Source organism: Simochromis diagramma, unplaced genomic scaffold (assembly GCF_900408965.1).
Source record: "Simochromis diagramma unplaced genomic scaffold, fSimDia1.1 OVJJ01000753.1, whole genome shotgun sequence".
NCBI classification, from domain to species: domain Eukaryota; kingdom Metazoa; phylum Chordata; class Actinopteri; order Cichliformes; family Cichlidae; genus Simochromis; species Simochromis diagramma.
In genome coordinates, this window is record NW_024387523.1 from 19,235,342 (window position 1) to 19,255,963 (window position 20,622).

Consider the following 20,622-nt stretch of genomic DNA (forward strand, 5'->3'; position numbering starts at 1 on the left):
TGAACAAGAACCTTGGATTGTGCATATTATTGTTAATCAAACTAGCAAAATGTTCTGGGAAGACAAGACTGACTGTAAAAGTGTCAGAAAGTATACATTTGTGATCAGACAATGATTCAGACACTTTCAGGGAGTTTATTGATATAATGAGAGTAAAGACCAGATCCAGTGTACGTCCACCATTATGTCCTCATTAGTCATTTAACTGATGTGCTAAGTTAAATGACTTTGAAATATTGAGAAAATCTCTGGCAGTGCAGTTACAGGGAGCATCAATGTGTAAATTAATCACACCTAACAAAATATATTTTTCTTAAATTTAACAGCAACAGATGCAAGCAGATTAGAGAATTAATTCAGAAATATTACCAGATTTAAGAGTTTGGTAGATAACAATAAGGCAAAGTGGATATTCACACTGAATTTTGAAAAGCAGTGACTCGGCAAGTGTGAAATGAATCATGAGTAAAATTAAATACAGTTTAAATTATTCTTGTAAATTAATGCTCTTAGTTTACAAGAGCATTAGTTTGCCTGACAGTCTCAGAATCAAGAATTCAAGAATTTGTAGTTGGGTGACTAAAATTCCCTGAAACCAGCAGGGCCCTGGTTCAAACCAACTGAAACAGATACTGCAGGCCACAAACCCGTTATAAACAAATGATTTACTAGTTAAAATATCTATTTTTACAAAAACCGATAACTGCAGGAGAGACGAGTTTCAGTGGCTGACACTTACATGGTACAGTAAGATTATTAAACCTGGCTGTAGAAATATGGTCAATGTGGGTTTTTCCATCTGTGCCTTATAATCACAGGCATTGGTGAAGTTGAAGTGGCTGACCTTGAGACCTAAAAACTTGGTGTTGTAGTTGTAGAACAGCAGATGTGCAATTTATCTGGTGAAAATCTATCTAATATTAATGGTAAGAAAATAACTGTACCTGTAATGGAGCAGGGGTTAGCAGGAGTCTTCCACCGTCATGCTGTAGAAGTCACAAGTGAAGGCTTAGATCAATATTTGTGGTCAGAATACTTGAATCCCCGTCATTTGGGTGAAGATCATTTTGCTTTAAAAGGTTCACGTAGGTTGAGGAATGATGTGAAGTTGTCCACAAAGGGGATGTCATTATTCCTGCAGAAGCCCTTAAGCCAGATGTGAAACTCACACAGACAGCTGAACTTCACAACACTAATAGGGGGGTGTCAGCAAACAGATGATACGCTGCTTTCAAGTGGCCATAGAAGGCCAGTGAATCCAGATAAAGAAACATACCCTTGGCATGTTGAAATCACTAGTACAGGGTTCACAGCATGTACTCCACTAAGCTTAACTCTCTTTCAGGAACAGAAAAGTCAAAGTTCTCCTCATTTGGGGTCACCAAGCTTGGAGCTGTTAGTTAAACCTACTTCTTGGAATAGGGCCCTGAGTAAGGAATATACAACGGATAAGTTTACAAAGTGGAACACAGGACTAGAGTTTACATACACTGGGAGTGACAAACAGAGTGAGAATGAGATGCAGGTGGAGGTAACAGAGAAACACGGGGAAAGCTACAGATATACAGGGAGTGCAGAATTATTAGGCAAGTTGTATTTTTGAGGAATAATTTTATTATTGAACAACAACCATGTTCTCAATGAACCCAAAAAACTCATTAATATCAAAGCTGAATGTTTTTGGAAGTAGTTTTTAGTTTGTTTTTAGTTTTAGCTATTTTAGGGGGATATCTGTGTGTGCAGGTGACTATTACTGTGCATAATTATTAGGCAACTGAACAAAAAACAAATATATACCCATTTCAATTATTTATTTTTACCAGTGAAACCAATATAACATCTCCACATTCACAAATATACATTTCTGACATTCAAAAACAAAACAAAAACAAATCAGCGACCAATATAGCCACCTTTCTTTGCAAGGACACTCAAAAGCCTGCCATCCATGGATTCTGTCAGTGTTTTGATCTGTTCACCATCAACATTGCGTGCAGCAGCAACCACAGCCTCCCAGACACTGTTCAGAGAGGTGTACTGTTTTCTCTCCTTGTAAATCTCACATTTGATGATGGACCACAGGTTCTCAATGGGGTTCAGATCAGGTGAACAAGGTGGCCATGTCATTAGTTTTTCTTCTTTTATACCCTTTCTTGCCAGCCACGCTGTGGAGTACTTGGACACGTGTGATGGAGCATTGTCCTGCATGAAAATCATGTTTTTCTTGAAGGATGCAGACTTCTTCCTGTACCACTGCTTGAAGAAGGTGTCTTCCAGAAACTGGCAGTAGGACTGGGAGTTGAGCTTGACTCCATCCTCAACCCGAAAAGGCTCCACAAGCTCATCTTTGATGATACCAGCCCAAACCAGTACTCCTCCTCCACCTTGCTGGCGTCTGAGTCGGACTGGAGCTCTCTGCCCTTTACCAATCCAGCCACGGGCCCATCCATCTGGCCCATCAAGACTCACTCTCATTTCATCAGTCCATAAAACCTTAGAAAAATCCAGTCTTGAGATATTTCTTGGCCCAGTCTTGACGTTTCAGCTTGTGTGTCTTGTTCAGTGGTGGTCGTCTTTCAGCCTTTCTTACCTTGGCCATGTCTCTGAGTATTGCACACCTTGTGCTTTTGGGCACTCCAGTGATGTTGCAGCTCTGAAATATGGCCAAACTGGTGGCAAGTGGCATCTTGGCAGCTGCACGCTTGACTTTTCTCAGTTCATGGGCAGTTATTTTGCGCCTTGGTTTTTCCACACGCTTCTTGTGACCCTGTTGACTATTTTGAATGAGACGCTTGATTGTTCGATGATCACGCTTCAGAAGCTTTGCAATTTTGAGACTGCTGCATCCCTCTGCAAGATATCTCACTATTTTTGACTTTTCTGAGCCTGTCAAGTCCTTCTTTTGACCCATTTTGCCAAAGGAAAGGACGTTGCCTAATAATTATGCACACCTGATATAGGGTGTTGATGTCATTAGACCACACCCCTTCTCATTACAGAGATGCACATCACCTAATATGCTTAATTGGTAGTAGGCTTTCGAGCCTATACAGCTTGGAGTAAGACAACATGCATGAAGAGGATGATGTGGACAAAATACTCATTTGCCTAATAATTCTGCATCCCTGTATACCTGATATTGCAAATCAACAACTGTCCTCCTGTTTTGGTTCTTCTAGAAGTCCACAATGAGGCTAAATGCCAGTGGTTTTCTTCAGTCACTACATTATAGAATCAAGACTTATAGATATATTAGGTTAGATTAGGTATATGTGTCGATCATTAGAGTAAAAAACCTGCATTTTATTATCTTGAGAAAGACTTAGAATTTCCACTCAGGCAGCCCACCTTTCCTATAAGCCCTGTATTTCTACATGCACACAACTGAGTGGCATCAGGCAGGCCTTACATAAATCTCTAAAGGTTTTTGGGTTTGAGATTTCAAATATGTTTCTGTTATTTTGTATGTCATGAATTACCATGACAAGGCAGCAACAGAATGGAGAGATACTGCTGGTTTCTACAATTCCAAACTATTTAACTTCTCCCCAGTGTCCAAACTATTTTCTCTGACTTGACTTAATGAACGGGTTTAATTGCTTTCCCTCCGTTTTCTTTCCTGTACAGAATCAGAAACATTAAGATCCAAGTGTAAACCCTGCATGTCTCTCGGTTCCCTTGATATGTCATTTTGACAGACTTAATTTCTAAAATTGCTGTTTAAACATCTAATTTTCTTATCAAATGACATGTTTTTACTTTAACATTGAACATGGACAAAAACACTTGATCCAGCCCTACCTCAGCAGACAACTTTTTTTGCAGCTGTAGTTCCTGGCACCCAATCAATTCATTTATTTTCAAGAGGATAACTGAAGCCTGACACACATATAATAATTCTGAACGGTGACCTAGGTCCCAGCTTGATTTTGTTCTTCTCAGCGGTCGGAGTAATTTGCTGCATGTGGTCCTGAGACCTATTTAATAAGCAGTTTTTGTTTTATTTGAGCAATTATACAATGCTGAAAGAGATTTTAACAATCAAATATTACTTTAAAAAAGTTTTTTATTTTTATTTTGACCATATCCAACATTTGAGTATGAATGAAATATTTGTGTTACCAGTAGTGAGTCTTTGTGTTTGCTCATGTGCATGAGTGTTGTCTGAATAGCTTAGCATGACCTGTAGCAGCAGTTGCACCTCCTATCCTTTGACCTCAGTAGATCCTCAACAATCCTCTGTAGGTGCTTTCAGAAGCAGATGTGTCTCTTGTCTTTAGCTCACAGTAGTGTTAACCTCCCCTGTTACTTCAGTATCCCACTCGGCCCCTCAATTATCTTAACATCATGTCAGAAACTGTTCCCACATGCGCTCCACAGGATCCGGAGAAGACAGAAACACCAGAGCAAGACACCATTAAACTCTGTCCTAAGAAGGTATTCTATTGTCCAGTAGATAGCACAGGTCCTACATGTTACCAAACATGATCTTATTTGTGATGCGCTTCTACCTCACAACAGAGGCATCGTTACTTCTTGCATTCCTTAAAATTAAAGGTTCCTTATGGAGTTCTTCTTCACTAAAAACACTATAAAGCAATGTTTTAGTATCCTCTACATTTTCTTTAATTTTTAAAAAAAGGTTGTGTACAATTTCAGTTAAACACACCTTTGACCCTGAAATGTTGAAACTGTATTTTTGGACATAGCCTGGGCTTTGGTGAGGTCAAACATTCAAGTAGCCATCAAATACGCTAATAAAATATGCTTTTAAAGCTGCACCAATCAATATTTTTATATTATTGGATCAAGTGACCGTTTGTGATTTTACTAACAGCCTCAGAGATAATTAAAACCAAAAACATTTGCATATTTTATTTAGGTGCAAATGTAACTTTAAATTCAAAAGATTTGGTTAGTGCTGCTTGGTAGGAATGTATTGAATATATGAAATCTGATGGCTTCTAAACTATGTTTACATTTTTGTTGATAACTGAGTTTGATGTGTTTTTTAACAACCTCCTAATAGAAAAGTACAGAAGCAGAACAGGTCTGAGAGCTGACAGAATTGCCTCTGGCTGATAAGCACATATGTTTCTGAATGGGTTTGTAGTGTGTGAAGCATGCATGATGAAGCTTTTTCCTTTTTCTGCTTCTCTCCTGTGCAGCTTCAGGAGGGCCAGCTTGTTGTGCGTCACTTCCAGTTCCTGCGCTGGTCTCCATACCGTGATGTGCCCGACTCCAAGAAAGCCTTCCTTAGCCTTTTGGCTCAGGTTCACAACTGGCAGAGGGAGTGTGGGGAAGGACGCACCATTGTTCATTGCCTGTGAGTCTGCTTACATACACCTGCACCATCCATTCTGTTTCTTTAATTTAGCTATCATTGCTACAATAAGCACTTGGGGTTGTTTGCTTTGTACCAGCACAGTTCCTGGTTAAAACGCCTGCTGTGTGAAGTTTGTATGTTCACCATGCAGGTGCTTTAGCTTCCTCCCATAGTCCAAAGATACGCATGTTAGGTTAACTAATTTTAAATTGGCCATGGATGTAGAGTACACAGTACGCTCTGAATATATGTACAATGACTAGCAAAGTGCTAAATAAAGGCACCATGTGAGTACCTGCTTCAGGATCTGGATCACTTGCAATGTGGAAGACTCATTGTCACAAACAGGGAGTAATTCTTTGTAATTTAATTTTTTTTAATCTAAATCTAATATTGCATTTGTTTTATTATAAAAAATTTACAAAAATTAAATGAAATAAATTAGGGAGAGGGTGAACACTTTTTCACAGTGCTGTGCATGTAATTTGCATCATGCAAAAGGAATTTTTACTTCATTTATTTGTCTATGCACTTTCAAAGTATTTACTGGATTCAAGCATTCGCATTATGAGTACAGCAGGTCTAAGTTTTCATGTCTAAAAGGCTGAGGTTCTCAGTCTCTTTCAGACTCTGTTGAAGGCTGAATTTCTGAATGTTTGACCTTAAGTAGTCCGTACTGCGAGTAATGACAGCTTACATTCACATTGTTCGCCTTGCTACTTTTTCTTTAAATGGTTACAGAAAGTTCTTTTCTTAACAGTTAAATTTCAGTTTTGCTGAAGAAATATTATCCAATAAATATGGCAGCAGCGCCGCATAATTACTGTCCCCTATCCTCATGTCAGGGCCTTTGTTCTCTGGAGATCAGGCTATGTGTAAGACATTTAATATCTGATTAAATCCCAGCTCCTGTATTTTAATGAGAACTTTACTCAGATATTCATCTTGCATGACTGCCGGCTGGCCTTTTTCTGGCAGCATGCTTGATCTGCGGTCAGTCAAACTGTGACATTTCACTCTGTAGCTCCCCCTCTGAGAGGCTGTGTGAGCTGCTCTACCACATCTTTATTAGGTCACTCATGTCTTTATGCTTCTATTTTCTGTGTGTGTCTTTGTTCATTCCTTCTGGAGTAGGAATGGCGGCGGTCGAAGCGGTACTTTCTGTGCTTGCACCATGATCCTGGAAATGATTCGACACCACAGCATTGTGGATGTGTTCTTTGCTGCCAAAACGCTGCGCAACTCTAAGCCAAACATGGTGGAGACAATGGTAAGCAACAAGGAGGAGACTTTGGGACTATTCTAGGAAGGTTTAGCTAATAGCTCTGATTTTGTTAACCCTGAGATGAGGGGAAACTCCTACTTTTCTGTTCTGGAAAGAGTTCACTTAAACTCTCTCTGTTACCGGGGTAACAGACTCTATAAAGAAAACCTGTTGATGGGCATCGGTGGGGGGTTGGGGCTAAAAGCATTTTTAACCAGTGAGGGAAGAAATAATGACATTTCGTATTGGAAAAGAAAGAAAAAAATTAGGTTACTACATTACCATCAGTACGTTAGATTTCTACTGAAGAATTATTAAGAAAAAACATAAACGCGTTTGAATTTAAAAATGTCTTTGTGGCAGGTTCACTCTGGTAACTAAAACCACAGATTTATAAATAAACTTTGTCTGATCTGTTTCTCCTGATTTTTATCTTCTGTTTCCGTCGCCTACATGTTGTTCCTATTGGATCATAGCTTTCAATTCAAAATTCAACCCTAACCCTAAATGATAACTAAAAACAGTATAAAAATATGTGTATTTTATATCAAAATTTTATTCTCTCTTTAATGATGACAGAGTGGACCAAACTGATTAAAATCTCTCCTGTTTTTCATGACCACTGGATTATATTGGCCAGTCTGGTTTTTATTTACATGTTACTGTGGTAAATCATAGTGTCATTGATGATGACTTACTTTGTCTACTCATGCACGTGCCTATCTCAAGTTGAACGTAGTCTGAGTTGATTGGAAATGCATACATTCCCAACTTGTTTCAGCTAATTTGTTTGTAAAATAACTTTTCAAACAGTATGTTTACAGAGAAATATGATAAGAATAACACGTTATTGAGTTATCACATTACTGTACTGTACTTTGACATGGCCAAGCACTGTTTATCTCATTCAGTGCAAGAAAATAGTCTAGATGTAACCACTTTCATAATAATAATGGATTGGATTTATATAGCGCTTTTCATGGCACCCAAAGCGCTTTTCAAGTCCACTATTCATTCACTCTCGCATTCACACACTGGTGGAGGCAAGCTACGGTTGTAGCCACAGCTGCCCTGGGGCAGACTGACAGAAGCGAGGCTGCCATATCGCGCCATCGGCCCCTCCGGCCATCACCAGTAGGCGGTAGGGTAAAGTGTCTTGCCCAAGGACACAACGACCAGGACAGAGAGGCCGGGGAACGAACCGGCGACCTTCCGGTTACAGATGCGCTTCCCAACTCCCCTGAGTCACGGTCGCCTCACTTTAATTATAATAATAATAATAAACTTTATTTATAAAGCACACTTAAAAACCAAGGGTATGCCAAGGTGCTTAACAAGTAAGATAGAGTATAGGAGGAGGATAATAGGACCAAAGCAAGTACTAAATATGCAAGCAGATAACTGTCACTAATACATAGGAAAGCAACAGGTACAGAGCAAACAAGAATTTAAATGAGCATAAAAGTGCATGATATAAAATCATAAAAGAAATATTAACTAGAGGGAAAGGCAAAATTGAATAAGTGGGTTTTTAATCATGATTTGAACAGTGCAATGGAATCAGATGCGCGGAGGTCGAGAGGAAGGGTATTCCACAGTACCGGGGCAGCCAGAGCAAACGCACGGTCACCCCGGGACTTCAGTCGAGATCTGGGTTGGGTCAGAAGTAGTTGAGTGGCAGATCTGAGTGTTCTAGCAGGAGTATGTGGTTTGAGAAGTTCACTAAGATAACTTGGCGCTAATTTATTAATAGTTTTGAAAGTAAGGAGTAATATTTTAAATTGAACACGATACTTTATGGGCAGCCAATGCAGGCTAGCTAGGACAGGGGTAATATGGCAAAATTTCCTGGTACCAGTCAAAAGGCGGGCTGCTGCATTTTGGGCTGTTTGCAGTCTAAGAAGAAGAGAAGAGGGAAGACCATAGTACAATGAGTTACAATAATCCAACCTGGAGGTCACAAAAGCGTGAATAAGCTTCTCCAGGTCCTCATGCGGAACATAATGCCTAGCCTTAGAGATAAGGCGCAGTTGGTGGATGCTAGATCTCACTACAGCAGACACTTGCTTATCGAGTTTGAGCGAGCTATCCAGCAGAACACCCAAGTTACTGACATAGTCACAAGAAAAGCTAGCAAAGGAACCCAGGGCAGCACAGAGTTGGGCACGAGGGATTTTACTGTTGAACACCACAATCTCCGTCTTCTTATCTTGCATAACAATATTTAGTAATCATGATATGAAAAAACAAGCCTCTGTTTTGTTTCCAGGAACAGTACCGGTTCTGCTATGACCTGGCCCAGGAGTACCTGGACTGTTTGGAAGTCAGATAGCATCTATCCCTTTCATCTCGTCAATCCTCAAGTAGACGGTCCAGATCCTGGACCCTGCATCTTGGATCTTTGCTCCTGCCTCCTTAGTCCGTGTAAGCAGCTCTGTTTTTCTCGTTTGCAACGCCTGGATGAAACATCGGCCATAAAGGCTGATAGAGAAAGTTCCCGGGAAAATTTGTAATATACTACTGACACCCTTCTTGGCTTTTCCTCTGCGCTCTGATCCAACCCGTACTCTTTTTTTTGCCACTCTACATCTGCCAAAATGTTGAACACTACAGGAGTGGAGTTTACTTTATAAAACCACTGTCAACGCAAGCCGGACTACCTGTTGTACAACTCACTGACTGGATACAAAGATCTCTGCTGTATCCTGCCTTACTATGAACGCTGAACACTGATAGGCCAGGCACTGGATGATATTTTGTGTTTGTTTGTAACATTGTAAATGGTGCAATCTGCTGTTGGTGAACATCCCATGTTGTACTATATTATATTTGAATTTATCGTGGGTGGGGCTGATGGTCAAAGGGTTACGTGAGGCTGAGCTGGAAAGAGGTCGGTCACATCCAGTGGACATATCTGTACAGTGAAGTTGTGTTGGACCTACTTTCTCTTTATTTATTCTTTGTGTATATAGATATTTCTTTTCCTTCCCTCGGGTGTTTCTAGATGTTCTTAACGTCTCTCAGTGTGCCAATCCATTCTCTCTGTGTCTGTAAAAGGGGTAGGGTTCAACATCTGCATGCCCAGTCTTAAGTGTTCCATTGCAGTGTGTGGCCCAAGTCTGCTTTAGGGTGGGTTCTGCAAAAACGAATCCCTCTGCTAGTCCTGAGAGAGCTCCATAAAAGTAACCATGTGTTGCTGTGAGAATACAGTGAAAATCTGTTGCTTTCTAAATTTGTATTTATTCAATGTGTTTTCTTTTCAAAATAGTGTATAAAAGAGGAAATGAAATAAAATATGCTGTTGCTGCATAGCCACACTTTTTGAAGAGGTTTTTATTAGTGCATTTCACAGACGCAAGCAGAACAACTCGGGCTGAATCTTGGCATCCTCTATGACCTACACTTCCAGAATGAAAAAACGGATTCTCTTGTTAGCATCACGGATATGTTACGCAATGTGTAAGCTCCACCCATCAACTGGACACATCCATGCCCTGCAGTAAGATGAGTTACAAAATCCCAAAGAGGAAGGTAAACTGTCGACAGCGTAACTACAAAGACATTCAAAACAATCACAAAGAGATGCAAAGTGATGACATCATGACTACAAAGAAACACAAAAAACTACAGAGAAACTTAGAGAAGCCACAGACTATAAACAGCCACAATAAGATGCAAACTGACAACAACATGACTATAAAGACGCATAAAACAAGTGCAAACAGAATTAGAATGGGGGGTGTCCTTTGCATATCTGGCTGTGTACACAACCCAGTGGCTGTTAATGTGTCCAGGACTGGAGGCTATCTTGAGCCACAAATAGGAATTTCTCATTAATATTGTATCACAATATTCGGTTTTTACATCTTGAATTAATAATAATGCAGATTTATTACTGCAAAGAAGAAAACTTGAGCTTCAACACATTTTTACACACCCGCCTTCTCATTTCATGCCCCAGTTCCCCTCCCCCACGGAGTCCTACATGGATGTGCGGCAGACGCTTAACTCCAAAAAGGCATTTTTAAACACTTTTGCATTTGTGATTAAAAAAAAAAAAAACAAGATTGTCGCCTCCCCCAACCACCAGCACCGGAAAAAAATCCCTCACTAGCCCCGCCTCATACATCCAAGAGATATTGGTGCTAACAAAAAAGCACCAGACAGTTCACTCTCTTGACCTGTGTTTTAATTTACGCTTATCATTTAATTAGCAACTTTAATGGACTTTTTTTTTTTATCACTACCACCAAACAGACCCTCTAGTATTAAACCACCTCTTTAATTGGAGAGTCCTGATGATCCCATTGATCAAGGGCCCGGCACACTTAATCTGCATGTGGCGCTTCACATGTGATGTCACATCTAGTTTTTCCTTTTTTTTTCTCCCTTTTTTTTTTTTAAATGAGTGGATAAAAAAGCTTCACTGATTCACTGTTTGACCCTCTGCTACCCTCCAAGCTCAATTTTTTAGCAATATACTGTACTCCCACTGCGCCTTGAAAGGAGAGGAAGGACACTGACAGGATTTCTAACACAGCAGGTGCATGAACTCCAGAAACAGTGAAAGAATGTGAACACAGGTCAGAGGTCACACTGAGCTGTCTGGTTGGCCTGTCCTTTTTTTGTCTTCCTTGTTCAATTGCATTCGCTGCTTGTGTTTTCAAATGAATCTATCTGCCTTCCCTGCATTTAAAAATGATGAAAAGCTGCATAATGCATGTTGGATGAAAAACACAGTTGCCATTGTGTGCAGCACACAAAAGGATGGGGATGACGCGCTCCTCAAAGCATCTGTTTATGTCAGATTACAATTCACAAACCTGGAAATGTGTGTTTTTTTTTCCTCATTTACCTCCACTGCTATTGCCTTTTTTCTTTTTACCACTGATCTGATTCAGAGAACAGTGCGAGACTCATTGTTGCAGCAGCGTTTACTGTAATTACTATAGGAGCCATTGTCTCACACTGAAAGGCTGTGTTCAAGTGGTGGAACTCAATTAAAAAGGAGGCTCTGTAGATATATGGAGCTGCTTATCTTGAGGTTTTGAGTCATCTCGGGGCTTTTTTACACATATAGTTACAGGAAACTGTTCTCGGGCAGATTATCAGCTTGTTATGTAAAGGGAGCGGACTAAGGTTTAAACCTGAATTACCTGCAGTAATGACTAAAGCTAGCCACATTAATAACATAGTTTAGTATTTTTTATATTGTTTTGCTTTTTTCATCATCACACCCTCGTGCTAACAGCGATGACAACAGGCTCATACAAGCCTTCTGACTGTTCAAATTCTCACTCATAAGTTATTTATATCCACATTAAAGTGCAGACACATTGAGCCGCTGTTGCATGCTCTAAGCCAATAACAAATAATGCCGGGCTGATTTCCATGACTGATCTGATGGCGGTGGCTTACAGCTCATCTTTGGATGAGTTCATCAGGATTTGTAGAGCTGGCTTTTTTCCTTATCTCACGCTGTGTTAGGTCCATAGCTTTTACATTTCTGTAATCAAATGGCATTTTGTTTTCCAAGAGCCAAATGAGCCGGCAGGAGGGGCTGTTTGGAGGGTAGCACACCCTGGCACCCTGGCATCACGAATCTGCAGAAGGCAAGCTGTGCAAACACAAACACAAAAGATCCATCTCATCCCCCCTGCTGGCTTTCTGTTAAGGTTAAAGCCATGCGATGTGAAGCCACATGAATTAATTAATATTGTTTTCAGTTTTTTTGTCAGATTGATCACGGAGAGAGAGGGTGACTGGAGATGTATGCTCTGCTCTCTACTGGGAGATTCCATCTGAGTTTGCTTTATCTCCAAATCCATAACATAGATTCATCTTATGCTGGACACAATGTTACATTACAGTATATTAAATTAGATTAGACAAGGAAATGGACCCAAAGCTCTGTCTATACATTAGAAAAAAGGTCTGTGCAACATACTTCAAGATGCTAGGTTTGCCAATGCTAAAAAGCTGGTGTGTTTGTGTGTGCGTGTGTGTGTGTATTTTACAATGTCTTATTCAGTGTGGTAATCATTGATTATGTCAGGTGAGGATAACAGAATGTCTATGAAGGTCGGCAAATATGTCGTTTGGTAAGAAGATACTACATCAGTCAGGGTAGCCTGTGGCAGTGCAGGGCAAAACTGATGAGACTGTTCCCCCATCCTCAGAGGGGGAGGGAAGATGTGAAGCGATGGCCGAGGGCGAGTCAATAATGAACTTGCTTTATCCCAGTGGCTCACAGTGCATAGGACATGCATCTTCATCCTCAGCTCTCTGTGGAACAATAAGCTCCCAGAGAGGCTGGTGCTGTCAGAGGTTGCGTGACCTGGTCACACGAGACTCATATGAGTACTTCTGCACACACTGACCTGCACATAGACCTCAGTTCTGATAACGCCACAACTGTCACAGTTCCATGCCCTGCACTGTAAAGCACTATACATACAGTCAAAGAAACCACTCAATCTGAGCTATCCCACTAACGTGTTCATTTCTAATCATGTTCACTCTTCAACTCTGCTACCTCCACCTCCTGTCTTTTTGTTAATGCAGACCATACATCAAAGCAGGTCTATTGTCAAGACTTCTATCTTGTAAAGCTTCTCGTTCTTGCTGCTATTCTTCTGTCATGTGAACGTTGGCATCCTCGAAAGAGTGACCTTTGCCCTTTAGATGCAGATGGACAGCCAAGTCTTGTCCCGTCGAGGTGGCTCTTCTTCTCGGATGAGAGGTGAAACGTCTTCAAGCAACTTAAAGAAGTCCAGACGCTTTTCTTTCCAAGCTCCTTGGACTATGATGACCTGGACGACTGAGAACCTTCACAGACATAGAGCACAAGTACTACAAATACTATTCAGTAACAAGTTCTTTTTATGTTTTCTGAACACTTTTATGTTTTAACAGAAACGGCTGTACTTTCTGCTCCTTTCATTTTCAAAACAAGCTTGTTAACTTCATGTCACTGACCCTTCAAAAATCAACTGGATTTGAGCACAAGTGGAGGTAATGCAGAAAGGACCATCTTATTGGTGTGTCCATCACCAAGACTTATTTGCATACTAAGAGAGGAAAAACAACATAATTTTACAAAATCTTTTATTGTGCTATACAGAGGGGTTAAAGTGAGCCAGAACCATTTGGAACAGTGTTTTCTGTGCAGATGCCCATGAACTGCGGTCAGTGTACTTCAGCATAACACTTTAATGTGGAAGGTCATTTTAAATTAAACATTTCCATCAGCTCAACAAATATCATCAAACACACAACTGTTTGTCACACACTGTTTCTGCTAGCTACAGCTGCTGTATTTTCCAGAATTAGATCCTGGGTCCACCCAGTCTACATATCACAGTGACCCTGGGCAAGACACTGAAAACCAAATTGAAATGAAACCATTAGAATGTGAAAGCATACATGACAGATTAAAAAGCACTTAAAGCACAAAGATACACTTATACCATTTTGTACCATCATAATCATGCATAGTTATATAGTTACATGCGAATCTGACATCACAATGATTTACTGTATTTGTGCTTCATTAATTTAAACTCTTTAACTTTAAATTTATATAAACATTTTGTTGTAAATCACTGTGAAATGATCAGGACCCACTCAGTGTTCAAGTGTCAATCTGAGTACCTTTATGTTTAAATACAGCATTTCCCACTGCTCCGACACTGTATATATTCCACGGGAAGCCATCTTTCCAGCTCCTTCCCTTCCTGACTCCAGGCACTAAAAAGGGCAGAGTTCATTAGTTGTAATCCCTCTCACCTGTCCCCTTCATTCTCCCGGGGCAGCCCTGTGAGCTTACCCAACCATCCCTCCATTGCAGCAGAGTCAGAGACCACACCCCTGCCACAATCACTATTAGGTGAGTATACACTGAGATTTTGCACTGATCCAGATGAAAGATGACCAATGTGAAAGAATCTGTGAGAGACTTGCAAAACTGACACATGTAGCAGTCTGGTGACCCACCATAGCCTGGGAGTATAAAAGATGGACACAGCTTCTGGATCTGAAAAATAAAGCCGATGTGGACATGCCTTCATCCTACATTGTTTTTAATTGTCAGCAGCTGGATATTCATATGACTTCAAAAATACTCCCAGTTGTATAGAAGACCTCATTACATGCTATTCATAACTCAATCACTAGTTTAAAATTGAATTCGAAAGGATATTTTGGTCAATTTATAAGTGAGAAAGAAGGATTATCAGTGATCCATGATGACTTACCTCTTGGCTTCGTAACAGTTAGTTACTAACTAATGGGTGGCTACATCCATCTTTTATACTGGCTACGCCTGGGACAACTTTCTGAATGTCTCAGAATATGTGCAGAAATGCTCTTACCTTTAAATATGCGCACACGCAAAATTACTAAAAGGTTCATGAAAAGTGCACACCAGCTGATTTTGTTATTACCATCTTTTGAATGTTAGTGAATCTGAATCATTTTAAATTAACAAGGCTGTGCAGTCAGCATGTTATCCCCTATGTCTTTCTACAAGGAAACATGTTGTGTTATCCCATATCTTGTGGTGAAGCAGAGAAAATACTGAATGCTGTAAGAGAGAAGCGTGCACCACCAAGGCAACAAAGCAGAGAAAGTCCGACTGCAGAAAATGAAACAACAAGAAGACCTTGAGGCCCAATAAATATACACAGTGTGAACACTCGTTTCCTACATTCACAGTCTATAAAACCTTTTGATACATGGTTTCCTGATAGACATGTTTTGATGCTTACATCAACAAGATCAGTCATCACTTGTATGCAGGTGTTCGGTGTAGTTTTTTAACTTTGCGTGCTTAATTAGTGCAAACATCACATTCTTTTAGTCGTCAGCAGGTGAAAAAGTGAAGTGATAATTTCTTTTTATGATCTTGTGAAAAAACATAATAGAACACACGTCAGATGGGGAGGCATTAATCACATTTAGAAAGAATTCAGAGAAGATTAAACATATAAGAGCTGCACAATCAACTGAAATGGGAAACCAGAGTATCACACTCAATGCCAGTTTACAAATAGTACGTTTATTAATGTGAGATCTGGTGAGTAGAGGCCATTTGAGTACAGTTAACTCAAATTCATCTTAAAAAAGAAAAAAACAGTCTGAGATGATCAACAATGCCACATTCTGATACAAGCAGGCATCAGAAGATGGACATAAGAAGGAATGGACAAAGTTGGCAACAATACTTAGGTAGACTGTGGCATTTAAATGATGCTCAGGTGGTACTGCAAAGAAAATATCCCCCATACCATCATACCACCACTGTCAAGAAGAACTGTTAATACGAGCCAGAATGGATCCAAGTTTTCATGTTTTATTAGAGCCAAATTCTGACCCTACCATGCAAAAATTGCAACAGAAATCGAGTCTTATCAGACCAGCAAATGTTTTTCCAGTATTCTGTTGTTCAATTTTGGTGCTTCTGTATGAAGGGTTGCCTCAGTTTCTTGTTCTTAGCTTACAGGAATTAGAGCTGGTGTGGTCATATGCTGCTCATCTGTGCAGGCTGTGCATTCAAAGATGATTTTCAGCATATTTCAGTTATAATGAGTGGTTATTTAGAGTGCCTGTTTCTTTCTTATCAGCTCAAAGCTCTCTGGCCATTCTCCTCTGACCCCTGGCATCAACAAGGTATTTTCAACCAGAGCACTGCCACTCCCTGGATGTGTTCTGACTGTTCTCTGTAAACCCTACAGATGATGGTGGCCAAGGTCTGAGTAACTGCCAATCAACAGTTTTTTTTCTCACACAAACAATAAGGCCATTGTGAATTAGCTTTCTTTCTGAGACAAAGAGATCTTCCTCCAATATTTAACAATTTAATATGATAAATTGGATCAGATTGAAACATTTGTGCTGCTTGTCTGCATATTATTACTTCTATAGTTAAATAAATATCTACTATATTACCATAAAGTGTTTATTATTAGTGGACTTTGACAAGTGGTGGAGGAAATTTTCTTTCAGGAGAAGAAGCAATAAAGCACAATGGAAGACACCTCACTGCTCCTAAAATTGTATTACTGGAAAATTGTGCATAAAATATCAAAAGTAAAAATGACTATTCTGCAGAAAAACGTTCCCCATCAGCATTAAACGGATTAATATTACTGCTGCATATGTTTAAGGTTGAGTGCATTTTAAATACTTCATATTTTGTTTAATGTTCAGCATCATAATCTATAAGCCAAACGTTTGTAGTGGCTGACCTGTGTGAAAAAAACTGAAAACAGTTTTTCATGGGCTAAGAAACACAAGATTCCATATTAATTAAAAAGAAAAAGCATATTAAAATATATTAATAACAAAAAAATCAACTGAAAGGCTTAAGCAGTGTGTGACATTGTTTACTGTCAATATCTACAGGGGGAATGAAAACAATGAAAAATGAAGGTGAAGTGTTTTCAACTCATTACATTCAGTCAAACATCTGAAAGCTCTGGCAGGGACTGCACCTTAATAACTGGGTGTTTTATTAGACCAGACATGGTCAGAATTACAGTCCCCTCAGCATTATTGTCCAAGCGTTGCTTGGTAATGTACAGAAGGGGTTATTAACATCTTTTACATGTTCCATCTTCTTTACATCACACATGTTGGCCAAGATGGTGAGTAAAAGGAAAGCAGCAAAAGGTTACGAAGATAAATCACTGAAGCTTGTTAATTGCTAATGATAACTGAGGACTCAGGGTGACCTGATCCAACCTTACTATATACCCTTTTGAAAAGGAAAGTTTTAAGCCTCATGTGTCTCCCAGTTCCAAACTGGAAGTTGATTCCACAGAAGAGGGGCCTGAAAGCTCCCATTCTGCTTTTAAATACCCTAGGAACTGCAAGCAAGCCCGCAATGTGAGAGTGGAGATTTTTAATGGGATGATATGGAACTATAGGGTCATAAAGATAAGATGGGGCCTGATTATTCAAGACCTTACATGTGAGGAGCAAGATTTGAAATTCGTTTATGGATTTAACAGGGAGCCAATGAAGTACCAGGCAGTACTTTTGTTGCGGCATTTTGGATCAACTGAAGACTTTTCAGGGAGTTTTTAGGACACTCTGATAAAAAATGAATTACAATAGTACAGCCTAGAAGTAATAAATGCATGAACTAGTTTTTCAGCGTCACTCTGAAACAGGATATTTCTAATTTTAGAGATATTGTGGAAATCAAAGAAAGCAGTTCTACATATTTGTTTAATATGTGCTTTAAAGGACACCATGGTCATAAACAACTCCAGTAGGAGTACCAGAGATGGTATTCATCCTCCTAATAAGACCAGGTTTCAAACAAAACAAAAAACAAACAAACCTAGCAGAGACAGCAAAAGCTTTAGGAGCGACCAAATCAACAACGACACACAATCTTCAACTTAAAGTCGATGCTGAAAGCAAAGTGTCTCAAGTGAAGAAACCATTTGATTTTGTTGGTTTTTCTTTGTTTTGTTTTTTTTTATGAAACACATCTGGAATTAGAGATGTGGCCACTTAGTGCCATTAGCTCTTTGCTATCTCACCTCTGCTAATTTGATTAACTTAACTGACTGATCTCTCCACCTTGTTTATTCTGTTGGTGCCTTTTGGAAAATTTAAATGGAATTATTTGATCAATAAAAATTTCTTTGCGTGGTTCATAAGACGTTTGTGTTCCAGTCTTTCAGGTTGCTAATCAGCCTTGCTTAGGTTACTTAGGCCTAAGCCATCTCTTTGAAATGAACCTTTTGCCATTGAGAAAAACAAAAATCCAGCACAAACCTTTCAAAGTATTAAATGTCCCACACCAGTGGTTGATTGTGGGAGCATCTGTGGTCCACTGAATTTGTTCAAGCTGAGCACAATCATAGAATGTAGAAAAATTACTTTCTAAACAATTTTAAATACACAAAGTGGTTTAAAAGTAACATCTTGCAAGATGTATTCAGCTGATGTGCATCTTTGCTTGGAGCTGGCCTGTGGTAACCAAGGAATGATTGGTGCAATGTATAAAATTACCAGTGTAAGGGCAGATCCTAGCTTATCTTAATGGATCAGTATGGTCTAAAATTAAGATGATTAAAATCTGATTCTTTCTCTGTTGTAATTTCATTCAAGTTAGGCTGCTGGTGTTGAAACACTATCCTTTACCCTTGCTGAGCTTTATGCTGCAAGCATTTCACTGCATACAAGCTGTAATTGAAGTTTGATTATGGAAATTTTTTTGGGATGCATAGGTGAGTTATAATCTTCAGGCTTGCAAATATATTCTCTAAACAGTGCTGCTACTTATCATTATCAAAGATCAGTGTATGGAACATTGACAGCAGCTTACCACATTCATCTGTCTCTAATCGTCCCTTTCACTGATTAAAATGGCAAATGCTACCAGTGGTGGCTCATATCAGTTGTTACTAATTAATGCTCATTCTGTGGGTAACTTGATAACAGGCTAGCATTAATCTTTCTGTTGTCTTGTTAAAGTTCTCTGTGCATGCCGGTGTCTGCACAAGGAATGAGGGAGCGGCACTCTATCAATGCTGGAGTGTTTCAGGAGTTTCAACAACGCCAGAGTAACTTACTAACTTACTTATTTCAGGAGTCATTTTCTCTCGATTTACGTTTAGTTATCATTTCTCCACTTATTTCAGTTGAACCTTAAAATCAGCAGTTATATTACAAGTCAATATCAATTAAGTTGCTGGCAATGTTCCCTCTAATTTTTCACGTGTCTGAGTGAAGACACAAACTCCCTGAGCGATCTCGTGGACCCATGTGAGCAACAGCAGACGTGTGCACTGTGGTCAAGCCAGCGTCGAATCCATCCAAGTTACATGGTTTATTAAAATAATAAAATTACAGCATTTACATTTCTGTTGCAGACTACTTTTAATTAACTGCTTTAGCCCATTTACAATGAAAATTAAAAAAAAAAAAAAAATCTTGTTAATGACCTGTGTAGCATGTTAACACTATTGGAAGTAACAATAACTTGAACTCCAATTTTGAAAACACAACTTTCTTCTTCTTTTTTTTTAAATAAAGCTCTGACTTGTATTATGAGTCTGTGGTCTGGGAGAGAGTCTGTAACTCTGTGTCTGCAAAATACAGAATATAATGACCAATGTTGGCAATTAATTATATAGTTACTTGTTCAAAAAAGTAACTCAGTTTTGCAAACAACAAAGTTTTTTGCAGCTGTTTACCTAAAAATGCAGCCAAGGCGTTTTTAAATAAACATTTCAAACTATTTACAGAACAATCAGCTGTTCTGCATCAAATCTGATGCCAAACAAATTATTTGTGCCACTCCAAAAAATAATTTCTGTCCACTAAAGGAGAACAACAGCCTGATACCTGCAGGCCTGACAGCAGGAGATGTATCACTGTCGCCTCATTGTTCTGACACACAACAAAACTATTGACTACACTACACACTAACTACACAAGATTTGTGCTAAACGTTGCAAATCTCTCACATCTCAAAACACCGCACCACTCCTAAAACTTCCTCCCGTCTCTTAACAACTAAATGCCATGTTTTGATTGGTCGACATGGTACATTTTTCGACCAATGGGAAAGGGTGGGGGTGCTTTGGTTTCGTCTTTGCTCACAGGCGGAGAGTGCTTTCAAAAGTTTTCCTTATAAAACGCCGTTTTTACCGTTTCTTCCTGCAGTAAATATAAACAACGATAATATTCAGGAAGAAAACCAAACATTGCATTTTTTTTTTTATCATAACTCTGGTTTTACGTGGCCTATCAACACAATTTAAAAACTGGTATAAAGTCCACAGTTTTTCCGTTACTTCTTCCGTCTGTCCTGCTCACATCTCCAATGGTTGTACACGTTGTCATTAATGTGGCTTCACTCCACATCAGCCACGCCCCTTTGCTAGCTGAAACACCGGTGTTGGCACATATTTACTTTAATTTCAATTCAGGTTAGAATTTTTTTGTGTGCGCAACGCACATTTTCTCTGCGCAGAGACCGTGCCAACAGTGCGCAATTGCACACGTGCGC

General features: G+C 39.4%; 1 protein-coding gene across 7 annotated transcripts in view; it reads left to right on the forward strand.

The window, feature by feature from the left end:
- Positions 1 to 9,905, forward strand: part of ptprua (protein tyrosine phosphatase receptor type Ua) — a 245,729-nt gene extending 235,824 nt beyond the window's left edge. For 6 of the 7 annotated variants that reach the window (XM_040019859.1, XM_040019858.1, XM_040019862.1 and 3 more), the window contains 3 exons: positions 5,169 to 5,326; positions 6,461 to 6,596; positions 8,860 to 9,905. In XM_040019859.1, coding sequence (XP_039875793.1) covers positions 5,169 to 5,326; positions 6,461 to 6,596; positions 8,860 to 8,922 — 357 coding nt within the window. In that variant the 3' untranslated portion in view covers positions 8,923 to 9,905. The remainder of the gene's footprint in view (positions 1 to 5,168; positions 5,327 to 6,460; positions 6,597 to 8,859) is intronic. The other variant, XM_040019863.1, reaches the window with a different exon arrangement.
- Positions 9,906 to 20,622: the final 10,717 nt, after the last annotated feature.